The sequence below is a fragment of the Vicia villosa genome, linkage group LG2 (assembly GCF_029867415.1).
Source record: "Vicia villosa cultivar HV-30 ecotype Madison, WI linkage group LG2, Vvil1.0, whole genome shotgun sequence".
NCBI lineage: Eukaryota > Viridiplantae > Streptophyta > Magnoliopsida > Fabales > Fabaceae > Vicia > Vicia villosa.
In genome coordinates, this window is record NC_081181.1 from 180,710,788 (window position 1) to 180,734,362 (window position 23,575).

Sequence of the window (23,575 nt, forward strand, 5' to 3'; positions counted from 1 at the left end):
ATGTGTATACCTTTAGTATATTGGTGGATGCTTTTTGTAAGGAAGGAAAGGTGAAAAAAGCACAAAATGTGTTAGCTAGGATGATTATAAATGACATTAAACTTAATGTTGTTACCTACAATTCTTTAACGGATGGGCATTGTCTAGTAAATGAAGTGAACAAGGCCAATGATATATTCAAGACTATGGTTCAAAGGGGAGTGACTCCTGATGTTTACAGCTACAATATCATGATTAATGGATTCTGTAAGATTAAAATGGCAGGCAAAGCTATAAGTCTCCTCAAAGAAATGCATTGCAAAAAAATCGATCCAAATACAGTAACTTATAGTTCCCTTATTGATGGCTTGTGCAAATTGGGGAGAATCTCATATGCTTTGGAGCTTGTAGATGAGATGTGTAATAGAGGTCAACTACCTAATGCAATTACGTACAATTCTATATTGGATGCTTTATGCAAAAACCATCAAATTGATAAGGCAATTGCATTTTTTAAAGGATTTAAAGGCAAAGGTATTCAACCAACTTTGTGCACATACACTATTCTTATCGATGGATTGTGTAAAGGTGGAAGACTAAAAGATGCACGAAAGGTTTTTGAAGAACTTTTGGTCAAAGGATACAATCTCGATGTCTATACATTTATTGTTATGATCCATGGATTTTGTAACAATGGCTTGTTTGATGAAGCGTTGACATTGCTGTCAAAAATGAAAGACAATGGTTGCATTCCGAATGCTCGAACTTATGAAATTATTATTATTTCCCTATTTGAAAATGATGAAAATGTTAAAGCTGAGAAACTTCTTCGTGAAATGATTGCAAGAGGTCTACTATAAAATCAACGCTTATTTAGGACTTCATGCAAGATGTTTGGTTTTAAGTTGTTGCTCTTATCTTTTGAATGTCATTGCAATAATGTAATCACAATAGTTCCATTGATACAATTTTCTGTTGAATTTGTTTCCACCAACAAATTTACTAGTTCCTCTATTTTACAGCTTTGTTGATCTCTTAAATAGTTACATGTTCAAATGCACATCATTACCATTCACAGTATGAAAACACGATGAAAATGTAATTGGGATCATGATGCATGTTTTCTTATTTAGGCCTATAAGCATGGCCCATGATATTTAGGGTAAAAGTTTGGTTAGAGAAGTAGAACATTGTGAGTTTTGATTTCACTTTTAGGTATGGAAGTTTTTGGCTTTGAGCTGTTTCTATTGTCTTTTTAATGTCATTGCTGTTCTGAAATTACAATATTTCCATCAAAGTACATGTAGCAATTGGGTTGTTTATTTCTATTTGGAATCCTTACAAATATAAATGTGCAGCAAGGCACTGCTAAATACTGCTTGGATGCAGGAATTTACATCATAGATTCAGGGAGTTGTATATGTGATACTAGCACGTTCTGTTTCTAGCAATTGTGTAATACAAAAGTCAAAGTACTTCTTTCATATTTGTGAATGTGTTTAATGATTGGATCAAGCATGTCACAAATACAATCGTGTTTGTAATTTGTCAACTTGTATATCCAACATAGAATTGTCTCTTGACACTCTGCCTAAGAATCTGACACACATTCCTCTAGTAACTTGATAACATTTATGTCTAAACCAATTTTTTTTTAGTCAGCTCATCCATGTTGGTCAGGTTCGCGGGTAAGCTCAAGTCGATGATCACTTCGACAACTTTAATATATTAATCTCTTTGATTTAGAACTTCCTGTTCATAGTGCTGGCAGATTTAGAACTTCCTACAACAAGAATTATATGCAGGTTCTGTCTTTATGGTTGCTTTGCATTTTTCTTATTTAGTAAACATACTTGTATATGATTTATTTTCTGTTATATGTTATCCTTTTTTATATCTTTTTCTTTAGAGTCTTAGACCATTCTCAACAAGTAATCCCGAATTTTAATATATTAGCATAAACTTGTTTTAAAAAAGAAGTTAGAATAGATTAGAATTTGTGGTTTTGATATCATTTATTAAGGGGGCCTTATGATTCATACAGTAGGTATAATTCCAATTCCATTAACATGGGTTGTCAATATTCAATTATTGAAAGGAATGGTAAAAAAGCTGTTGTATTTTATTCCTCAGCTCTAGGCTGGTATATATAATGGTGGCTGATATATATAATGGTAATACAATAATGATATTAATTCTTTCCTTAATGGAGAATAAAGGGAAATAATACAAATAGGGAAATAATACAAATATAAATAATATATTCCAACACCCCCCCTCAAGTTGGTGCATAGATATCTATCATGCCCAACTTGTCAATCAAATGCTCAAAGGTTGGTCTTGCCAAACTTTTGGTAAGGATATCTGCAGTTTGCTGATTTGAAGTCACAAAAGGGAGACATATGATTCCAGCATCTAACTTCTCTTTTATGAAGTGTCGATCAATCTCAATATGTTTGGTTCTGTCATGTTGAACTGGGTTATGAGCTATGCTAATGGCAGCTTTACTGTCAGAGTATAATTTTAATGGAAGCTCAATTTTCATCTTAAGTTCTTCTAGGACTCTAAGGATCCATAACCCTTCACAAATACCTTGAGACATAGCTCTAAACTCAGCTTCTGCACTACTTCTTGCTACAACTCCTTGTTTCTTGCTCCTCCATGTCACAAGATTACCCCAAACATAAGTACAATATCCAGAGGTTGATCTTCTATCAGTGACTGAGCCTGCCCAATCAGCATCCGTGAAGATAGACACATTTCTTTCACTAGTTTTCTTAAAATGTAAGCCTTTACCAGGCTTTCCCTTCAAATATCTCAGTATCCGGTAGACTGCCTCAAGATGTTCCTCGTAAGGAGAATGCATAAATTGACTTACTACACTAACTGAGAAAGCAATATCAGGTCGGGTGTGTGACAAATAAATCAGTTTTCCAACCAACCTCTGATATCTTCCAGTGTCAACAGGAACACTACCTTCTCCCCAAAGTTTAGCATTAGGATCCATAGGGGTATATGCAGGACGACATCCACTCATTCCTGTTTCTTTCAATAAGTCTAGAATGTATTTCTGCTGTGAAACCACAATACCCTTCTTTGACCGAGCAACCTCCATACCAAGAAAATATCGCATGGATCCTAAGTCCTTGATTTCAAAGTCTACTGCTAATTTCTCTTTTACTCTTGCCATTTCAACTGTATCGTCTCCAGTAAGGACAATATCATCAACATATACAATCAGGGCAGCCAATTTCCCATCATGGGAGAACTTTGTGAATAAGGTGTGATCAGCCTGTCCTTGAATGTACCCTTGTTTCTTCATGGACTGAGTGAATTTTTCAAACCAAGCTCTAGGAGACTGTTTTAATCCATACAAAGACTTATTTAATTTGCATACATTTGATCCAAATTTGTCTTCAAAGCCAGGAGGAATGTCCATGTATACTTCTTCTTCTAGATCGCCATTAAGAAAGGCATTTTTAACATCTAACTGATGTAGGGGCCAATCCAGGTTAGCAGCAAGAGATAAAAGAATTCTTACAGTGTTCAGTTTTGCAACAGGAGCAAATGTCTCTGAGTAGTCTATACCATAGGTCTGAGTAAATCCTTTAGCCACCAAGCGAGCCTTGTACCTTTCAATGGACCCATCTGAATTATACTTCACAGTAAACACCCATTTGCATCCAACTGTCTTCTTGTCATTCGGTAGTGTCATAACACTCCAAGTTTTGTTCTTTTCTAGAGCTTTCATCTCCTCAAGTACAGCTTCCCTCCACTTTGGAATTTCTAGAGCAACCTGTACATTTTTTGGAATTTCTACACTAGACAATTTTGAGGTGAAGGCAGACAGAGATGAAGACAAATTTGAATATGATATAAAATTGGACATGGGGTGTTTAGTACACGATCTAACAGGTTTTCTAATGGCAACAGGATCATCTATATCAGGATACAAAATACGACTTTCAGAAACAGAGATGGACTTACCTTTCCTATTCTTAGGAGGTTGATCATTCCCCGGTTCAGATTCCTGACAGTGTGGAGATGTGGACTCATCCATTCCTTTGTGGTTCTTTTTTACAAAAACCTTCCCTTTCCAAATCCTGTTTCCTAATTCAAATCTTTTTTCCTGAAGTGACTCATTATTCTGTGGCATTTCAATTAGATCATCACTATCATCGTTTTCAGGAATTTCATTGTTTTCTACATGAGAAAATGTAGGCTCAGATTCGCAAGGATCGTTACTCATAACAGGAGTAGGATTAAATAAAGAATCATGGCCATTTTCTGTTGGTGCAGAAGTATAAGTCTCAGAACTTTGTGATACATGCAAAGATAAATTATTTAAAAAACTCATGTTCTCAATTTGAAACAAGTCTTCCTTTATATCTCCCCCTTGACGAGTGTCATCAAAAAAAGGTTTATTTTCAAAAAATGTAACATCCATAGTGACAAACATTTTTTTGGTTTTTGGATCAAAACATTTATATCCTTTTTGGGTTGGGGAGTATCCAACAAAAACACACTTTATAGCACGTGGTTCAAGTTTCCCAACATTCTTATGTTCATGAACAAAAGCTGTGCAACCAAAGATTTTTAATGTCAGATCAGTTAAAACACGAGAACTAGGAAAACATTCTTTGAAAGTATTAATCGGAGTTTGAAAATTAAGAACTTTGGAGGGCATTCTATTAATTAAATATGCAGCTGTTAAAACGGCTTCGCCCCACAAATATTTTGGTACTTTATTTGTGAAAAGTAAAGCTCTAGCAACCTCCAATAAATGTCTATTTTTTCTTTCGGCAACTCCATTTTGTTGAGGAGTATTAGGACATGAACTTTGATGTACAATCCCATTTTTTTGAAAAAAATCATCCAGGATAGTGTTAAAATATTCTTTGCCATTATCACTTCTAAAGACTTGGATATTTGTTTGAAATTGATTCTGCACCATTGTAAAAAAATTCTTTACAGCCTGACAAACATCTGATTTCCCCTTTAACAAGTACACCCAACATACTCTTGTATGGTCATCTATAAATGTGATAAACCATTTTTTGAGAGAGAGTGTACTTGTACGGTTAGGGCCCCAAACATCACTGTGAATAATAGAAAAAGGTTTTGATGGTTTATAAGGCTGTATTGAAAATTGGGAACGATGATGTTTTGCAAACTCACATGCTTCACATTTAAACGAAGAAAAGTTCTTATTATGAAATAACTTAGGAAACAAGTGTTTTAAGTAACGAAAACTAGGATGACCTAATCTTAAATGCCATGTCATAATGTTTTCATCTTTATTATTCAAAACAGAAAAAGACTCAAAACAGGAACTTATTGTTTTTGAAGGTAGTTGTGATGCAGATCCAATGTCAAGGTAGTAGAGTCCTCCACTCTCCTTAGCACTGCCAATCATCTTCCCCGAGTTCAAATCCTGAAAGACACAGTGAGATCGGAAAAAATTAGTTTGACAATTTATATCTTGGGCTAATTTACTGACGGACATTAAATTACATGATAAATTTGGAACATGAAGGACATTTTTCAGAGTTAACATTGGAGACAAGACAACTGACCCTTTACCTACAATGGCTGAAAAAGAGCCATCTGCAATTTTTATTTTTTGGTTACCTGCACATGGACTATATGAAGAGAAAAAAATAGATTCACCTGTCATGTGATCAGAGGCACCTGAATCTACTATCCAAGTATGACTGGGACTGACACTAATAAATGCAGAATTACCTTTTGTTGCTATAGAGCAAGAAGGAGTTGGAGACTCGAGAAGTTTGTACAGTATGTCTAGTTTTTCTGTAGTGAGTGGAAGCTGCGGTGAAGAAATTTGCTGCCCTTGATCAGAATTACTAGCCTGAAATGCACGACCACCTTTCTTCTTCCAGTTAGGAGGTTTCCCTTTGAGCTTCCAACAGGTTTCACGTGTATGCCATTCACGCTTACAGTGGTCACACCAAGGAACTTTGTCTACCCTTTTTTCCTCGTCAAGGTTCCTAGTAGCCAAAGCTGAGCCTTCAGATTCAGAGCTCCGTGGTGTTTTGCCCATCATAATACCTTGTCGTGCCTCCTCCCTTCTTATTTCTGCAAAAGTTTCACGAAGAGTTGGCAATGGTATTTTTCCTAAAACTCTACCTCTTACCTCATCAAGGTCTTTATTGAGCCCAGCGAGAAACATGAAGACACGATCATTTTCTTGTCTTTTGAGAAACAAAACACTATCTTTTGTACACCTCCAATTGTCATCATAACATAGATCCAACTCTTGCCAAAGGGTCAACAACTCATTGTAATAAGCAGTAACATTCATGTCCCCTTGTTTCGCATGCCATAACTTTGATTTTAAACCAAAAATTTGGGAAGAGTTTTGAATATCAGAGTATGTTTCCTTAACAGCTTCCCATACATCCTTTGCAGAAGGCAAAAACATATAAGGCTTACCTATTCCAGTTTCCATAGAGCTTACCAACCACGCAATAATCAAGGAGTTTTCAGATTTCCATTGTTGGTAAAGAGGGTCTTCTACTGCCGGTTCAACTACTGCTCCAGTTAAAAAACCCAACTTCCCTTTGCTATCCAATACCAAGCGAACTGTCTGGGCCCATTCATTATAGTTATTCCCATTCATCTTAGGAATATTGACCTTGAGGGAGTATGAGGAACCCTCTTGGTCATTGCCGCCTATATTGAAATAACTGCCATTGTTTATGACACCTGATGTTTCGTCGCCGTTTCCGCCACCATTGCCATTTCCGCGGCCACCACCGTTACCGCGGCCGCCGCCATCACCGCGGCCACCGCCACCGCCATTATTGGATCCGGTGTAGGCAAAACCTAGAGCGGGCCAATTCGTGCCGTGATTCGCCATAGGGATTAAACGGGTATGTCAATCGGACGCTGTTGTGGAAGTTTTACAGTAAACCCTAACCCAGAGCTCTTGATACCATATTGAAAGGAATGGTAAAAAAGCTGTTGTATTTTATTCCTCAGCTCTAGGCTGGTATATATAATGGTGGCTGATATATATAATGGTAATACAATAATGATATTAATTCTTTCCTTAATGGAGAATAAAGGGAAATAATACAAATAGGGAAATAATACAAATAGAAATAATATATTCCAACATCAATATTTAATGACTTAATGTCAAGGTTTGAACAACAATGATGATTGCCATGTGATAAGGTCGAGGGCTTGAGTTCCTGTAGCAGCTGGGCTGTTTAAATCGATTTGAAATCCTAACAAATGCAACAAAAATGCAGTAAGGTACTGCTAACTACGACTATTAGGACACAGGAATTTAAGTTATAGATTTAGGAAGTTGTATACAATACACATTATGACAAACTATACTATAAAATTCTTGACAATTGATATAATTTGATTTTGGATTGACATATTTAGTAGAAAGTGAGATTATCACTCCGTTTCTTGCAATTGTGTAATACGAAAGTAAACTTCTTTCATATTTGTGTATGTATTTTATGATTGGAGTATCAACCATGTCACGGATACAATCTTGTTTGTACTTTTTCAATTCATATATCTAACATATAATTGCCTCTTAGCTTTTGATTTGGCTTATATTCAGGTTGGTTGGATTCATGGCAGTGTGAATGAAGTATTTGTAGTAGTTTCACGATAAATGGAACATTGGTTAGTACATAAAGGAATTAGAATCGTTATCAAATTTTCTAGAAGGTTGTTGAATGATGTTTTCCTGCTTTTAAATAAATAATTAAGAATATAACTGTTAATATTCCCATTATCATGAGAAAAGAAGTAACTTGATATGGCTTGGCTGATGGGTATAATGAATTTACAGTCGAAAAAGTTCTCGGCAGTATCTGTTTTGCTGCATAATTCTAATTGTGAACTGAAATGGTCTTCAAATTGTTTAGTCACTTAGAACGAAGGTTAGAATTTAGAACATGAATACTTTGTAGAGAACATGGTTCTATTTTCTACAGAATTGCTTGTTTTGCAGTTTTGGATGAGAGTTTATCTTCAATTTTTAGTTTAAATTGTTTATAAAACTTGGATATAAAGTTCTGTTAGGCTTTAGGATGAATTAATAAGGTTCTAAAATCAGTCTACAACTATGAGAATGGTTATTAGGTGAGGAAAGATTGAACATCAAGTGAAGTGAAACTAAACTTAAGTTTAAATTAGAAGTGTAGTTTAAGTTTATTTTATCGTGGTATTTTATATCTCATTGCTTTGGGCTGGAAATTCCAACATATAAATGACTCCAATTGAGATATATTTTTTGTACTCGAATGGTGAGGTTTGACAATTTGATGTTAAATTTATTCTTGATGGATCATGTGTTATTTGCAATGATTGCATCTTGCTCAAATGAAGTCCATGTCCCAATAAATGTGGTGTTAACTCACGAACTTAGTGTTTTATGGCATATTTCCGTACAATCTGATATACTTTTGTTAGAAGCAGAGAAGATCAGAATTACCGGTTTTGATGATTCAACTTCAGCTTATGCTAGATGAGGAGGAATTGATTTGAAATTGTTGGATTAGAAGTGTTGTTGGTTTGAATCTGTAGTAATTGCGTTACACTTGCTGTAGTCAAAGCTTATTATCGACAAAGCTTATGTCTAGATGCTATATATAGCTAAAAATTCATTTCGATACAAAAGTCGAATACTTTTGATATGTGATGAGATGATAGACTGAAAATGATCCAAGAAAGAAAACTGTATACATTTGCCTAAACATTGCCTATACTTGGGAGTTATTGCTCTTATTTTTTTTGATTTCATTACTGTACTCTACTTATTATACTTCATTGGTATATTGTCACTTTAAATTTGTTTCTACCTCCGGCGAACCTTAATCTACTGTGTTTTTCAGGCATTTTCGGTGACTCTTGTCTTACAATTTCTTTACATTGGTATATAGTTGTCTCTTAAAATTTGTTTCTAGTTAACAATGAATACCTTGTCTCTTACAATTTATAAATTTTGCATTTTTAACATCCATCTGATAAAATTTGAATTTTAAGAGACAAATGGATGTTAAAAGTAGGGGTGAAATTTGGATCCATTAAGCTAAAATTTATCCACCACATAAAAAATAAGTTAACGGATGGATTAAATCCATCCAACACATATTGATAATCCAAGAAATTATTTTTATTTATATTTTAAATTATTTTTTTAAAAAAAATAAATTTGAAAAAATCGATTTTTTTAAAAAACGAAAAAATCGAGAATTTTTTGGAAAAAAACGAACAAAGATTTTCGAAAAAACGAAAAAATCGAGATTTTTCTGAAAAAAACAAAAAAAAACGAGTTTCTTCAAAAAAAAATAAAATATCAAGTTTTCCTCGAAAAAACGAAAAATAAAGCTTTTTTGGAAAAACAAATAATCGAGTTTTTCCAAAAAAATGAAAAATTGAGTTTTTTTGAAAAATTGAAAAAACCAAGTTTTTTCGGAAAAATAAAAAAATCAGGTTTTTTTTTTCAGGAAAACGAAAAAAACGAGGTTTTTCGAAAAAACAAAAGAACGAAGAATTTCGAAAAAACAAAAAATCGAGTTTTCTCGGAAAAGCGAAAAATCGAGTTATTTTCGGAAAACCGAAAAAATTAAGTTTTTTTTGTAAAAACGGAAAGTTGAATTTTTTTTGGAAAAACAAAAAAATCGAGTTTTTTTTGGAAAAACGAAAAAAATCGTGCTTTTTCGGAAAAATGAAAAAAATCGAGTTATTTCGGAAAAACCAAAATGTCGAGTTTTTTTTTCAGAAAAACAAAAAATCGAGTTTTTTTTCGGAAAAACGAAAAATTGAGTTTTTTCTAAAAAACTAAAGAGTCGAGTTTTTTTTTCAGAAAAACGAAAAATCGATTTTTTTCTAAAAATGAAAAAGTTGAGTTTTTTTCTGAAAAATCGAGTTTTATCAGAAAAATGAAAAATTCAAGTTTTTTTGGGAAGAACGAAAAAAATATTTTAGAATATTTTATTTTTTTGGTGAAATTTAAAAAATATTTTAAAATATTTAAATTATGTTTTATGATATTTTTTTAATTATATTTTGGATGGATATCCATCCATTAAAAATATGTTAATAGAAGGATTAGATGGATTTTATTTTTGGATTTGATTGGATTTTTATTAAGAGAGTTTAGTGGATTGGTAATTGATTAATGGATTGGTTTGATCTATCCATTAATCATCCAATCCATTCATTTTGTCACCCCTAATTAAAAGTGTTTTTATAAATAAATTTATCATTGATACATATAAAAATACAAAAATAAACACTATTATTAATATATTTAACATTGATACATATACAACTAAAAAATAAAAAGTAAACATTTTTATTAATATATAAAAAACACATGACAATTTATGTTTTTCGTTTCTAAATACATTGAAAATAAAATAAAAAAAAGAAAAAAGAGAGGTATTTTGAAATACCTCCTTCTTGATAATACTTTCTCTGTCTCTTGCTGGAATCGATCCGAGAAGTAAAGGTCGAAAACTCATTCAGTGGTAAACCAACCAATCTACTCGTGAAACCGGCAATTCGTTTTCCAACCATATTGTATTTAAATACTACAATGTTTCCTCTTGAGGCAAGACACAATTAAGACCAATTTAGCAATGTTATTTGTTTATCAAATAAAAGTGTCACCTTTAAATTATGGTAATAACTAATTACATCTCTTATACTCTTAGTTATTTGACAAATTTTCAATTATGACCATTGATTTAGTAAATACATATTTAAAAGCACTTTTTTTTAAAAAAAATTTTTTTCGTAGGTGCATCTACGAAAGTGTTAAAAACATATTGAAAGTTGGGAAAATTTAAGATATTTCAATTTAGTAAATCTTTAATAAATGTATCTACGGGATGTGTTAGAAACATAGTGTTCCGTAGATATAACTACGGAACTATCAAAATATAGTACATCAAAGTAAAGTAATATAAAAGCAATGGTGTATTTTTTTTTTAATAAGAAATTTTTGTATCAAGTGGGTTTCGAACTTGAGACCTTGAGAGGAGGACTCTCAAGACCCAAGCGTTTCACCGCTAGACCACACACACAATACTAGGTTTCTTCAACATATAACTTTTATTTTTTTGATAAAAGTGTCTTTTTTTAAGAAGCAAACAGTTCTTTAATTAAACATTTTAATATTTATGAATGCATTAACAACAAAAATTATTAAATGGAAAATAGAAAATATTAAAATGTTATATCTAAATATCTAATGATTTGGCATTAAGAACATTTTATGTGAACCAGATAATCGCAACAAAATAACCGAGAAAGATAAAGTTGAAAAACACATGTTCAATGATAACCAACCAATCTACTCGTGAAACCGGCACTACAGGTTCCAACCATGTAGTATTTAAAATACTACAATGTTTCCTTTTGAGGCAAGACACAATTAAGAACAATCCAGCAATATTTTAATTTCAAATTTTAATTTCTTAAGGTAATTTTCTATTTTGAAAAGTTGTTTAAAAATTTGTGGTTTATCAATTTTTGCAAATTTAACTTGTTTTCAATCGGTTGATCCGAAATGAATTTTAAAACTCCAATAAAACTAATATTACTCACCAAAACACATTTATTAACCGGAGTTAGTGAAATTCAATAAATAAAGATATATGTGAAAAAAAACTATAAATAATACAAAAATATTAGAAAAATGGGTGATATATGGAATGGTAGGTGAAATTGGAAAAGCAGTAGGTTCTATTCTATATCTTGATGAGTAAAAGGAAAACAAAAGGGAATGTTTCTTGAATGCATATCTAACACTATATAGCCCTTCATTTCTAGCTTGATCAATTCTTTAATATGATCAATTCATCCTTACCAACCTCATGTCCATGCAATATCAGAAATTTGTAATGATGCTTTCATCAAGAGTTCTTGCGCAACTTAATCCATAAATAATCAGTTATATGAAAAACTATTGAAACAGGAGACTTGCTATAAAAGAGACTAGAAAATACTTGGACGTACGTGCATATCAGAAACAAAAACTGCATAGAAAATACTCGTATCTGTACAATTTAGACTTTTTCACTTCACTTGCTATTCAATCGTTCATCACCTAACTACAATATTTTATCATGCATACTAGTAGGAGAACATGACTAATTCTTGAACTAAACAAGCATAAACAATATCACTCTAGCCTACCTTTCTAATACCATTTGAGAGCCTAGATTTTGGGGCTTCGACTCATCCTAAAATCTTACAAAACTTGATTTCCAAGTTTATACATGTTGTATAAAATTTAAAATCGTATGAACATGAGCAGCACTGTAACTGGGGTTTTAGCATGAAATAGTGGCAGGGTAATTCCATTAAGAAGTTAAGACTCTAGATATATGTTCATAGCAAAGGTCAGTGTTAGGGATTTATTCCGATGCTGGTATCCCATGTTAAACTAAGAATATCAACTTTAAACAAGCGAAAAAAGTTTTCAACAAATTCTTATACTACTTTTCCATGTTTCATATGACTGCAAAACTATGACAGTGGCGGACTACCAAATTGCTTAGCTACGCAGGTAGAACACAATTAGTAAAATCTGTGCTCTTTGCTGTCACTACTTACTGGATGCAGGTTTTCTGGGTGAAATGGGTTGATACATACTATGCCAAAGGGTGCGACATTCTGCAAAGGCGAGTTCCACTCAACTGCTCATGGCTCTTGAAACAAATCATGAAAAACAGGGATCTGGTAGGTGATATTCAAAGTTGGATGCAGTCTTTGAATCAAGCAAAATTCTGTACATCTGCCAAGTACAAGGAAATTCGAGGGGAGAAGGAACCGGTGGAATGGAAAAGAGTGTTCTTTAGTAACTCTGCTAGGCCTAGGGCAATTTTCACGCTATGGATGTTGGAATTATCACTGACGGGACCTGCTGTTTTTGTCATGCAGATGAATCTAGTGATCATATTTTTTTCAGCTGCCACGTTACAAAACAGATATGGGAAAGCCAGGAATGAGAAAGTGTTTAGCAACATTAGCGTGGAGCAGCCAGTTATTATACAGCATATCAAAACTAGCATTGTTGCTAGAAGCGTGAATGCAAAAGAAATCAAGAGGCATGTTAATGTAGATACCCTTGTAATTGTATAGTGCTTTGGTGTTTGAGTTGTTTTGTTGGATTAGATCCCTGGATCCGCATAGGATCGGTTTGTATTACACTGTTTTTGAGGAATAAATAAAGTTATATATTCTCCAAAAAAAAACTATGACAGTGGCACCGCCATTGTTCTAAAGTGCAATTTCCTTGTCTAATCACATTCAGATAAAGAAGATACTAGACAATATATATTCCCTTGAAGATAAACCACAAACTTCAGTTGATGCAAGAGACGTGTCCGAGGTGGAAACTAGAAACAAATTCAAAGTGACAGTATACCGATGAAGTATTATAAGTAAAATACAGCAATGAAATTTAAAAAATAAGAGCAAGAACTCCCATGCGAAAGGCGATGAGACCCAAAGCAACAACTAAAATCATAATGCAATAAATACAAATTCAACCCAACAACACTACTAAGATATTAATTTTCATATCTTACCAATTTCCCTCAAGTTGGAACTCACCACTCTGTTAGTTGGGAAGCATAAACACACTCAACCAAACGAAGTTACAAAAATCCTTTTTTTTTTTCATTAGGTGAAGCAACTACATAAATAAAATGATGAAATGAAACAGTGTTGAAACATAAATTCAAAATAATAATGTACTACAATAGGCAAATATCCTACCTAGTTTCAGTCTTACATTAGACCTCTCGCAATCATTTCACGAAGAAGTTTCTCTGCTTTATCATTTTCATCATTTTCAAATAGGGAAAGAATAATAATTTCATAAGTTTGAGCATTCAGAGTGCAACCATTGTCTTTCAACTTTGACAGCAATGTCAATGCTTCGTCAAACAAGCCACTCTTACAAAATCCATGGATCATAACATTATATGTACATGCATCAAGATTGTAGCCTTTGACCAAAAGTTCTTCAAAAACCTTTTGTGCATCCTTTAGTCTTCCATCTTTACACAATCCATCAATAATAATAGTGTATGTGTATACATCAGGTTGAATACCTTTCTCTTTAAATTCTTTAAATAATGCAAGTGCCTTATCAACTTGATGGTTTTTGCATAAAGCATCCAATATAGAACTGTACGTAATTATATTAGGTAGTTGACCTCTATCACACATCTCATCGACAATTTGAATAGGTTGTCTTGTTTAGCAAATAATGTTTTCTTTAACGAAATAGGTTAGGCCAGTTTTAATTAAATCACTATGAACTTTAGCTAGAGATGCAGTTAAGTATTTATGGTGGTACTAGTGCACTGGAATTTTTGTGTACATCTATAATGCTTTTAGTTTGTTTCATGATTCACTGTGGTGGTAATTTAGCAGTAAAAAATATGTTGATAATGCCATGAATTCAGTCATGCTCCATTGAAAATGAATAAAAACTTCAACAACTACTTGTGATTATTTAATTTTTTTTTTACTTTCTGTCTTCACATGGTTGAAAACTTATTAACTTGATATATATAATGAGAAAGGAAGATAAAGACATCTTAGAAAACCTAATTTTATGAACAAAAAAGAAATCAAACTCTTTCCTATTATACTTTCCCATTTGGCACATAATGAGAAAGGAAGACAAAGACTGATCATAGTAAACCTAATTTTATGAACAAAAAAGAAATCAAACTCTTACTTATCATACTTACTAAAACAACCTTGTACAGTCCTTACAAGGGGCCATGTGAAGGTTCACAAAATCAATACTCATTCATAAGAATGAATTGGGTCGAATCAAATGTTCTCACTGAAGTCTCATTGCAACACACATAATACGCCTCTAATGCACTCCTTCTCTCTCTCATTCTGCACATAAAATAGTACATGTGGACGTGGTTCTAATCCTATATCATATGTATTAGAAGAAACTGACATAACCACAATCAATATTCGGAGAACAGGGCCTCGGTCATTGTAAAATTATATACACATGAGCAAAGAAACAAGAACCATACATATCAGGAGACAAATGAAGAACCAAACTGCACGATAGAGGGAAGGACTTGAAAATTTCATACCAATAACATAAGATTCATTAACAAACAATAAGCTACAATCACTCATTTGCTTACAACAAAACTCTCATTTGATAAGCAACCAAGAGACTGAAAAAGTTATAATAGTTGTACCATTTGATCTAAATTTTATATGTGTTATCAAAGATGAAGTTCTTATAGGTTGCTGCATAATTGTGCTGAAAATAGCATTATGTTCACTACAAGTATGCAAGCTCTTAGTTCTAAACTGCATTTCTAGCTAGCAAACAATTTCAAGAACTTTTTAGTACTCAATAATCAATACTTCACTCCAAGGTGCATTAAAGTAGATTATGAAGTTGTAATGGAACCTTAGATACTCATGCACCAAATTTATTTATCCATAACATTTTCCTATGACCACAAATTTATTTATCTAGCCCATTTTCCTATGACCAATACTGTGAATAAGAATTAGTTTGTTCCTAGAATAAGGGTTTGTTCCTAGAATAAGGGAAACAAATTAGAAATTGATTTATTCTCATTAAATGTAATTAGTTAGTGTAATTATCGGTATAGCCCTGTAACCTATATATATATATATATATATATATATATATATATATATATATATATATATATATATATATATATATATATATATATATATATATATATATATATATATATATAGAGAGAGAGAGAGAGAGAGAGAGAGAGAGAGAGAGAGAGAGAGGGCATATCATATGAGAATGACATATTTATATGAGAATATGAGAATGAATCCGAACCATTGAATTTTAAAATAAATGGTGGAGATTATGAGTGAATCTTTTTTTCTCTCTCCTACTTCATTTATTTCAAGATACAGGAGAGAGAAAAAAAAGATTCAATCATAATCTCCACCATTTATTTTAAAATCCAATAGTTCAGATCCATTCTCACATTCTCATATAAATATGTCATTCTCATATGATATGTCCTATATATATATATATATATATATATATATATATATATATATATATCAAATAATAATGAGAAAAGTATTAAGCCAAGAATTCTTGACATGGTATCAGCCTCGTCGATCAAACCTATGCCATCGTAATTCTGAGGTTAGGGTTTTGGTTTGTTTTGCGATTCCTTCCGGAAACGTTATTCTTGGTCGTGTTTGGTTTCTTTCTCAGTTGCAATTTTGATTTTTTTTGGTCTTGGATGTTCTTGGTTTGAGATTCTGGATCGTGATTATCTTCTCCTTCCAAATCGCGGTTGGTTGTGGATTGTCTTCTTCGTGGATTATCTTAAATTTTCTTGGTTATCTTGGTTTGTTTGCTTGCTGTTGCACTGTTTGTGGGTTGTAGAGTGTTCTGTTAGTGGACTTCTCTTAGGTATCTTGCCGACGGTGAATTGTTGACAGTGAATTGCTATTATCTTGGTTTGTTCTGTTGTTGACGGAGAATTGTAGAAGTGTTCTACTGTTTCACTGTGAATTGTTTGCTCTTGCTGACGGTGAATTGTTATTATTATAATAATCATAATTATAATAATAATAATTATAATAATCTAGTAATTAGTGGGGTTGAACCTTTGTTGCATAATAATTCAGATGGCTTCCGAAAAAGAAAGAGATAATTTTTGTGTTCGTTTTACCGGCAAAAATTATTCGGCATGGGAATTTCAGTTCAAGATGTATGTTAAAGGAAAGGGGTTATGGAGTCACTTAGACGATGTTTCTAAGGCTCCGACAGATAAAACTGCTTTAGATGCATGGGAAACTCAAGATGCTCAAATCATCACTTGGATTCTTAACAGCATTGATCCTCAGATGATAAATAATTTGCGCTCATTCTCAACTGCTCAAGAAATATGGAATTATCTGAAGCTCATTTACAACCAGGACAATTCGGCAAAACGTTTTCTGTTGGAGCTTGACATAGCCAACTATAAACAAGGTGATTTGTCTATTCAACAATATTATTCTGGTTTTTTGAATCTCTGGACAGAACACTCTGCTATTATACGTGCTAATGTTCCCAAAACCTTTCTCGCGGCTGTTCAAGAGGTCTACAACACTAGTAGGCGAGATCAATTTCTCATGAAACTCCGTACAGAATTTGAGGTTGTCAGAGGTGCTTTGCTCAATAGGAATCCTGTTCCTTCTTTAGATACTTGTGTCGGTGAACTTCTAAGGGAGGAACAACGTTTACTTACTCAAGGAAGCATGTCTCATGATGTTGTCAGTTCCGAACCTGTGGCAATTGCATATGCTGCTCAAAGTAGAGGAAAGGGTCGTGATATGCGACAAGTCCAATGTTTTTCTTGCAAACAATTTGGACATGTTTCTCGCAGCTGCAGTAAGAAGTTTTGCAACTATTGCAAACAACAGGGTCATATCATCTCAGATTGTCCCACACGTCCTCCTCGACCCGCACAACGTCCAGCTCAAGCATTTCAGGCCACTACCAACTCTGCAGTTGGTTCTCTCAGTAATGGTGCATCTCCTAGTGGTGTTTTACAACCTGAAATGATTCAACAAATGGTACTTTCTGCTCTTTCGGCCTTGGGAATTCAGGGTAAGTCTTTTAATGCTCCTCAACCATGGTTTCTTGATTTTGGTGCATCCAATCACATGACGGGTTCCTCTGAATACTTGCAAAATTTACATTCGTATAATGGTAATCAACAAATTCAAATCGCTGATGGTAATAAACTTTCTATCACTGATGTTGGTGACATAAACTCTAACTTTCGTGACGTGCTTGTATCACCCGGACTTGCTTCCAACTTATTGTCGGTTGGTCAATTGGTGGATAACAATTGTAATGTTATTTTTTCTCGTGTTGGTTGTCTTGTGCAGGAGCAGGTGTCGGGGAAGGTGATCGCGAAGGGGCCTAAAGTGGGAAGAATGTTTCCGCTCCAGTTTAGTTCTAGTCATTTATCTTTTGCGTGTGATACTGTTTTGAACTCTTATGAGGATTGGCATAGAAAATTGGGCCATCCAAATTCTATTGTTTTGTCTCATTTATTTAAAACTGGTTTGTTGGGAAATAAACATGATCGTCCTGCTTCTATTTTATGTTCTGTTTGCAAACTGGCTAAAAGTAAAACACTTCCTTTTCCGTCTGGTGCCCATCGTGCTTCTACTTGTTTTGAGATGATTCATAGTGATGTGTGGGGAATGTCTCCTGCAGCATATCATGCTAACTATAAATATTTTGTCGCATTTATTGATGATTACAGTCGCTTTACTTGGATATATTTTCTCAGATCTAAGTCTGAAGTGTTTTTTATGTTTCAAAAGTTTTTGACATATGTTGAAAATCAATTTCAAGCAAGCGTTAAAATTTTTCGATCTGACTCGGGAGGTGAGTATATATCTCATGAATTTCAGGGATACCTACAACAAAAAGGGATCTTGTCTCAACGGTCTTGTCCCAATACCCCCCAACAAAACGGGATGGCGGAGCGAAAGAATCGTCATTTGCTTGATGTAACACGCACCTTACTTCTTCAAGCTTCTGTGCCATCCCGATTTTGGGTAGAGGCTCTTTCCACAACTGTATTCTTGATCAATCGTCTTCTTTCTACGGTTATTGATTTTAATTCTCCTTTTTTTCGCCTTTTTAAAATTCAGCCTAATTATAGTGATTTACATACTTTTGGATGTGTGTGTTTTGTTCACTTACCTCCGTTTGAACGAAATAAGCTTGGAGCACAATCTATTCAATGTGCATTTATGGGGTATAGCAACTCTAAAGGTTTTGTGTGTTATGATGTTTCTAATCACCGTTTTCGAGTTTCTCGGAATGTTACATTTTTTGATATCCAATATATGTTTCATTCTATTTCTCCTGCCACAAATGATATTGCTATTCTTCCTAATTTTTCGGTTATGCCTCGATCTATAGAACGTTACAAACCAGGAATCACATATGCCAGACAACGCAGAAAACAAGTTCCCACTGCCCCTCCCCACACAGATCCGCCACCTGATCCTGAACCGGTCGAACCACGGCGTTATGGTCGAATATCTAAAGCACCGGATAGATATTCACCAGACAGGTATGACTCCTCACATACTTCTCTGACTGCCTCACTGTCTAGCATATCTATTCCTACTTGTTATCCACAGGCTGTTAAAGACTTGTGCTGGATAAAAGCAATGAATGAGGAACTTCAGGCCCTTCAAGAGAATTTTACATGGGATATTGTCTCTTGTCCCCCTGATATCAAACCCATAGGATGCAAATGGGTGTATTCTGTGAAACTGAATTCTGATGGGTCTCTCAATCGTTTCAAGGCTCGATTGGTTACCTTAGGAAATAAGCAGGAATATGGAACAGTAATCTCAAAGGGGTAGGGGTCGACAACGTGTTCGGGTAGCGCCTAGGTGCGGAACTGACGGTCGTTACGGTGACGATAGACATTAGAATTTTGCAATCTTTTAAAAAAATTGTAATCCATGTTTTATCATTAATATATATTTCCGTATTTTTAATTAATTATTAAATATTTAATTTTATATAAATATAAAATAAAAAATAAAATGGACATAGGCGCTACCCCACATGGCAGCCCTAAATGGACATGCACATACGCGCCATGGGGTTGGCGCATTAGTACAAAAATTTACATGTAGGCGCCAAGGGGGTGGCTCTTATGTGTAGGGCACCCCCCCTAAACCTGGTTACCCAGGTAATTTTTTTGAAAACCGGTTTTTTAAATTTTTTTTTTGAAATATCTGGTTATTTGTTTTTTTTTTCATTTATAATTAATTTTCATTATAATTATTATTTAAATTAGAGTTAAATATGTTTTTGTCTCTTTAAAATACTAAATTTTATTTTGGTCTCTATAAAAGCTAATTTGATCCCTACAAAATTATTATGCACGTCATTTTAGTTTCTACTGTTAAATCAATGTATATTTTTGAATGATTATTTTGCATGCATGTTTAGAACGTTTTGAAAAGTTTCTTAAAAAAAATCCAGCCGAAATAGATGGACGACTGTACCTATCTAACTTTTTATATAAAGTGTTAATGACATCAGCATTCTCCCGCAGTTCAGCCAATTCTTTCTCCGCATCGAATTTTTTTAGCTTAAGAGCTTCACACCTCTACCTCAGCTCATCTCGTTTTCTTGAAAGACCGTCAGAGTCCAGAACATCGTCCTGGCCGGCACATTACACATAGGCACATGAACTGTGTCATTTTATTAAAAGGTCTAAAGGAACATAATTTTTATGTGTCAAGGTTGGAATCACAATTTTTTTGGAAATTTCTTTACCCACCTCCCTACTTTCTTGGTCACCTCTGGTGAAAAACCATATATACCCCTTACTTCGGAAATGCATTTTCGAAATGCAAGAAAATGCTGTTTTCGGAAATGCATCTCCGAAAGCGCTTTTTTTTTAAAATTTGTCTTATTTCGGAAATGCATTTCGAAAACAGCATTTCGGAAATGCATTTTTGAAATACTGTGCGTTTTGCAGATTTAGCAAAACAGACCCCTCCCCCCAATTCATTTACCCTAAATCAACTTCAAACTCAACCCCAAAGAGATTTTTTGCAAACCACTTCCAAGGCTACATCAAAGGCTCCATCTACTTGCTCTACTACATTCAAAAGCTTCTCAATCACTTCAATTTGTAAGTTTTATAATCCTTAGATCCATAATTCAAATGCATGCTAGGGTTGTTAGAAATTGAAAAAATGATATAGGGGTAGGTTGGTAGTGATATTTAGGTTGTTTAGAATCATTATAAGTTGTTTTAATGTTGGATTTTGGGGTCTGCCATGGAATTTGCAGAAGTGAGCTTCGCAGGGGTGTTTCGGAAGTTCATTTCCGAAAACACCTTCATTCCCAATTTCGGAAATGAACTTTCGAAGTGGTCCAGAATTTCATTTTTTTTTTGTTTTTTCAATTGTTTCGCATTCTTATTGATTTCAATTGTTTTCAGGAATATGACAGGCAACCCAGCACGCATCCGACAGGGTAGAGAGACCCAGACTGCGTCGGCTAGACGCGAGCGGGCGGCGCAGCTGGCGTCGACGCAGGGATGGGGGCAGGGACGGGGACATGTGCGAGTTCCCGTGCAGATGGACGAGGGTACTTCTGCATCTGGATCGAGGAGTCGTCTGGCTCGGGTATCTTCTTCCCGCCAGCGAGAGGAGGAGGAGGAGGCAGTTACATACCACAAGGCGGAGGAGGTACCGGATGTTGACCCTCCACACGGGGAGGAGGAGGAGCAGGAGGAGGGCTACCCGGGAGGGCCCAGTGACACTACCTTACTGATTACCTACCACGAGCACGTCGCTCGACGTATCTGGGGGAGAGGTATTTTTTATAATTTGCCCGACTTTATTATTTAACTGTTTTTAATTTAGCCGTTTATTCAACATTTTCTTAACGGTCTAATTAACATACTTTTTATTTGTTTTTGTTGTAACAGGAGAGAGAGACATTGAAACAGGTGAACCACTCCTGGAAGGTTTTCAGTCTCTTTAAACCGGATGCTGAGTGGTTTGACGACGCGGTGAGAGCTTCAGGGCTTAGTGGGCTGTGCATGACGGGGTATACCACCATCAGCCACGGCATGCAGGGTGCCTTTGTGGAGAGGTGGCACAGGGAGACGTCTTTTTTCCACTTACCGGTTGGGGAGATGACGATCACCTTGCACGATGTGCAGTGTCTTCTCCACTTGCCGATTAGGGGGTTGTTGTTGGACCACTCCCGGATCCAGAGGATCGAAGCCAGTGAGTGGATGGCGCTCTATTTGGGCATGGAGCCAGAAGTTACCGACTTTGAGTGCCAGACGACAAATGGGCCTCATATCCGGTTCACCACACTGAAAGCTTATTTTGAGCACCACCTTGTGGCGGCGGCCAAATCCGAGGAGGCGGATGACGCCCTATTTGTGCAGTATCACCGTGGCTGCGCTCTCCAGTGCTGGTACATGTTTGTGGTAGGCGCTGCACTCTTTGGGGACAAGAGTGCAAGGTATGTCGACGTGACCTACCTCCGCTATTTCATGGACTTGACTACCGTTCACCAGTGGGACTGGGGGTCAGCTGTTCTGGCATACCTATACCAGAAGCTGAATGAGGCCTCCAACTGGAGGACCAGGAAGTTGACCGGATCCTGCACACTACTTACGGTACGTTTCATTTTAATTGTTTCACATTTATTTATGTTTCGTATTTATTTTTAATACATTATCGTGTTTGTGTTTCAGAGCTGGATCATCTCCTACTTCCCCCGCATCCACGGCTTCCGCGTTGATTCTGCGTACGAGGACGCCATGCCCAGGGCCGCCCGATATGTTCTCTAGAGGGGGAACAATGCAGTGGGACCATACCGTGGGTACCTCGACCGCACGATGCACGATGACATCTGTTGGAGGCCATTCAGCGACTACACTGATGTTGTCCCCTTTGACAACATCTCGTTATATTCTGGCTGGTTGGCATGCGGGACCAACACCATGGTGCGATATCTCCTTGAGCGGTGCATGCGGCAGTTTGGATTTGTGCTGATGATACCCAGGTCACCTTTTGAGGCTGCTCCTGACACAGTGACCCGAGTGCAGCTCACTGGCATATTTGAGGATTGGGAGCGTCATGTGGTCCCGGAGGAGTATCGTCGCATTCGGGTCACCCAGGACTGACATAGTGTGGAGGGGTATGTCACATGGTTCTATCGGGTGTCACATCCTCTGATGAGACCCGACGCTCTCGGCGCTCCTAGGCCGGCACACAAGGAGATCCTAGAGAACCAGCAGGCCGAGGATGACCACGCCATTGATCTTCTGCCGATCTACCTGCGGATAGAGATGCTTGGGCGGGACGCGTTGGATCGAGGTATCGTTGATCAGGGCGGTCCAGAGGCAGTCGCCGTGATGGAGAGGATCGTCACTGATGCGGGCCGTGCGGCGGCATACAGGCGGCAGAGGAGGTCCCAGGGAGAGAGGGTTAGGCATACCCAGTAGGGGTCCGGGTTTATTTTTTTGTATTCGGATTATATATTTCGCACACTATGACTCGGTCTGTATATATTATTTGAATTTTATTTATTATAATAGACTTCTGTATAATTCAGAAATGCACTTCCGAATTACACTAAAATTTAAAAAAAAAAGGTGTTTTCGGAAGTGCATCTCCGAAAACACCCCCCATTTGGTGTTTTCGGAGATGCATTTCCGAAGTCTGAGAAGATTTTTTTAAAAAAATACTTCGAAAATGCATTTCCGAAGCATGGGTAAACTGGGGTTTTCGCTGGGGGTGACCCCATAGGAAGGTGGGTAAAGAAATTTCATTTTTTTTACAGTTATAAATCGTCTATATAATAGGGATAAAATAATATTAACTTTTAATTAATTAATATTTCAAAATAAAAAATTATTTTGTTTACTTAAAAATTTGCTAGTATTGATTTCAATTTTTTTTTAATTTTCAAATATAATAATTTAGATAATAATTATAATATAAAATAATTTAT

General features: G+C 35.3%; 2 protein-coding genes across 2 annotated transcripts; one reads left to right on the plus strand and one right to left on the minus strand.

The window, feature by feature from the left end:
- The first annotated feature begins 80 nt into the window (after positions 1-80).
- On the plus strand, positions 81-839 carry LOC131653160 (pentatricopeptide repeat-containing protein At1g63080, mitochondrial-like). Its single transcript, XM_058923245.1, has one exon. The coding sequence runs from the start codon at positions 81-83 to the stop codon at positions 837-839; it is 759 nt and encodes a 252-aa protein (XP_058779228.1).
- Positions 840-13,776: 12,937 nt separating this feature from the next.
- On the minus strand, positions 13,777-14,220 carry LOC131650783 (pentatricopeptide repeat-containing protein At1g63080, mitochondrial-like). Its single transcript, XM_058920494.1, has one exon. It carries the CDS (start codon positions 14,218-14,220, stop codon positions 13,777-13,779), a length of 444 nt encoding a protein of 147 aa, XP_058776477.1.
- Between the last annotated feature and the right edge of the window lie 9,355 nt (positions 14,221-23,575).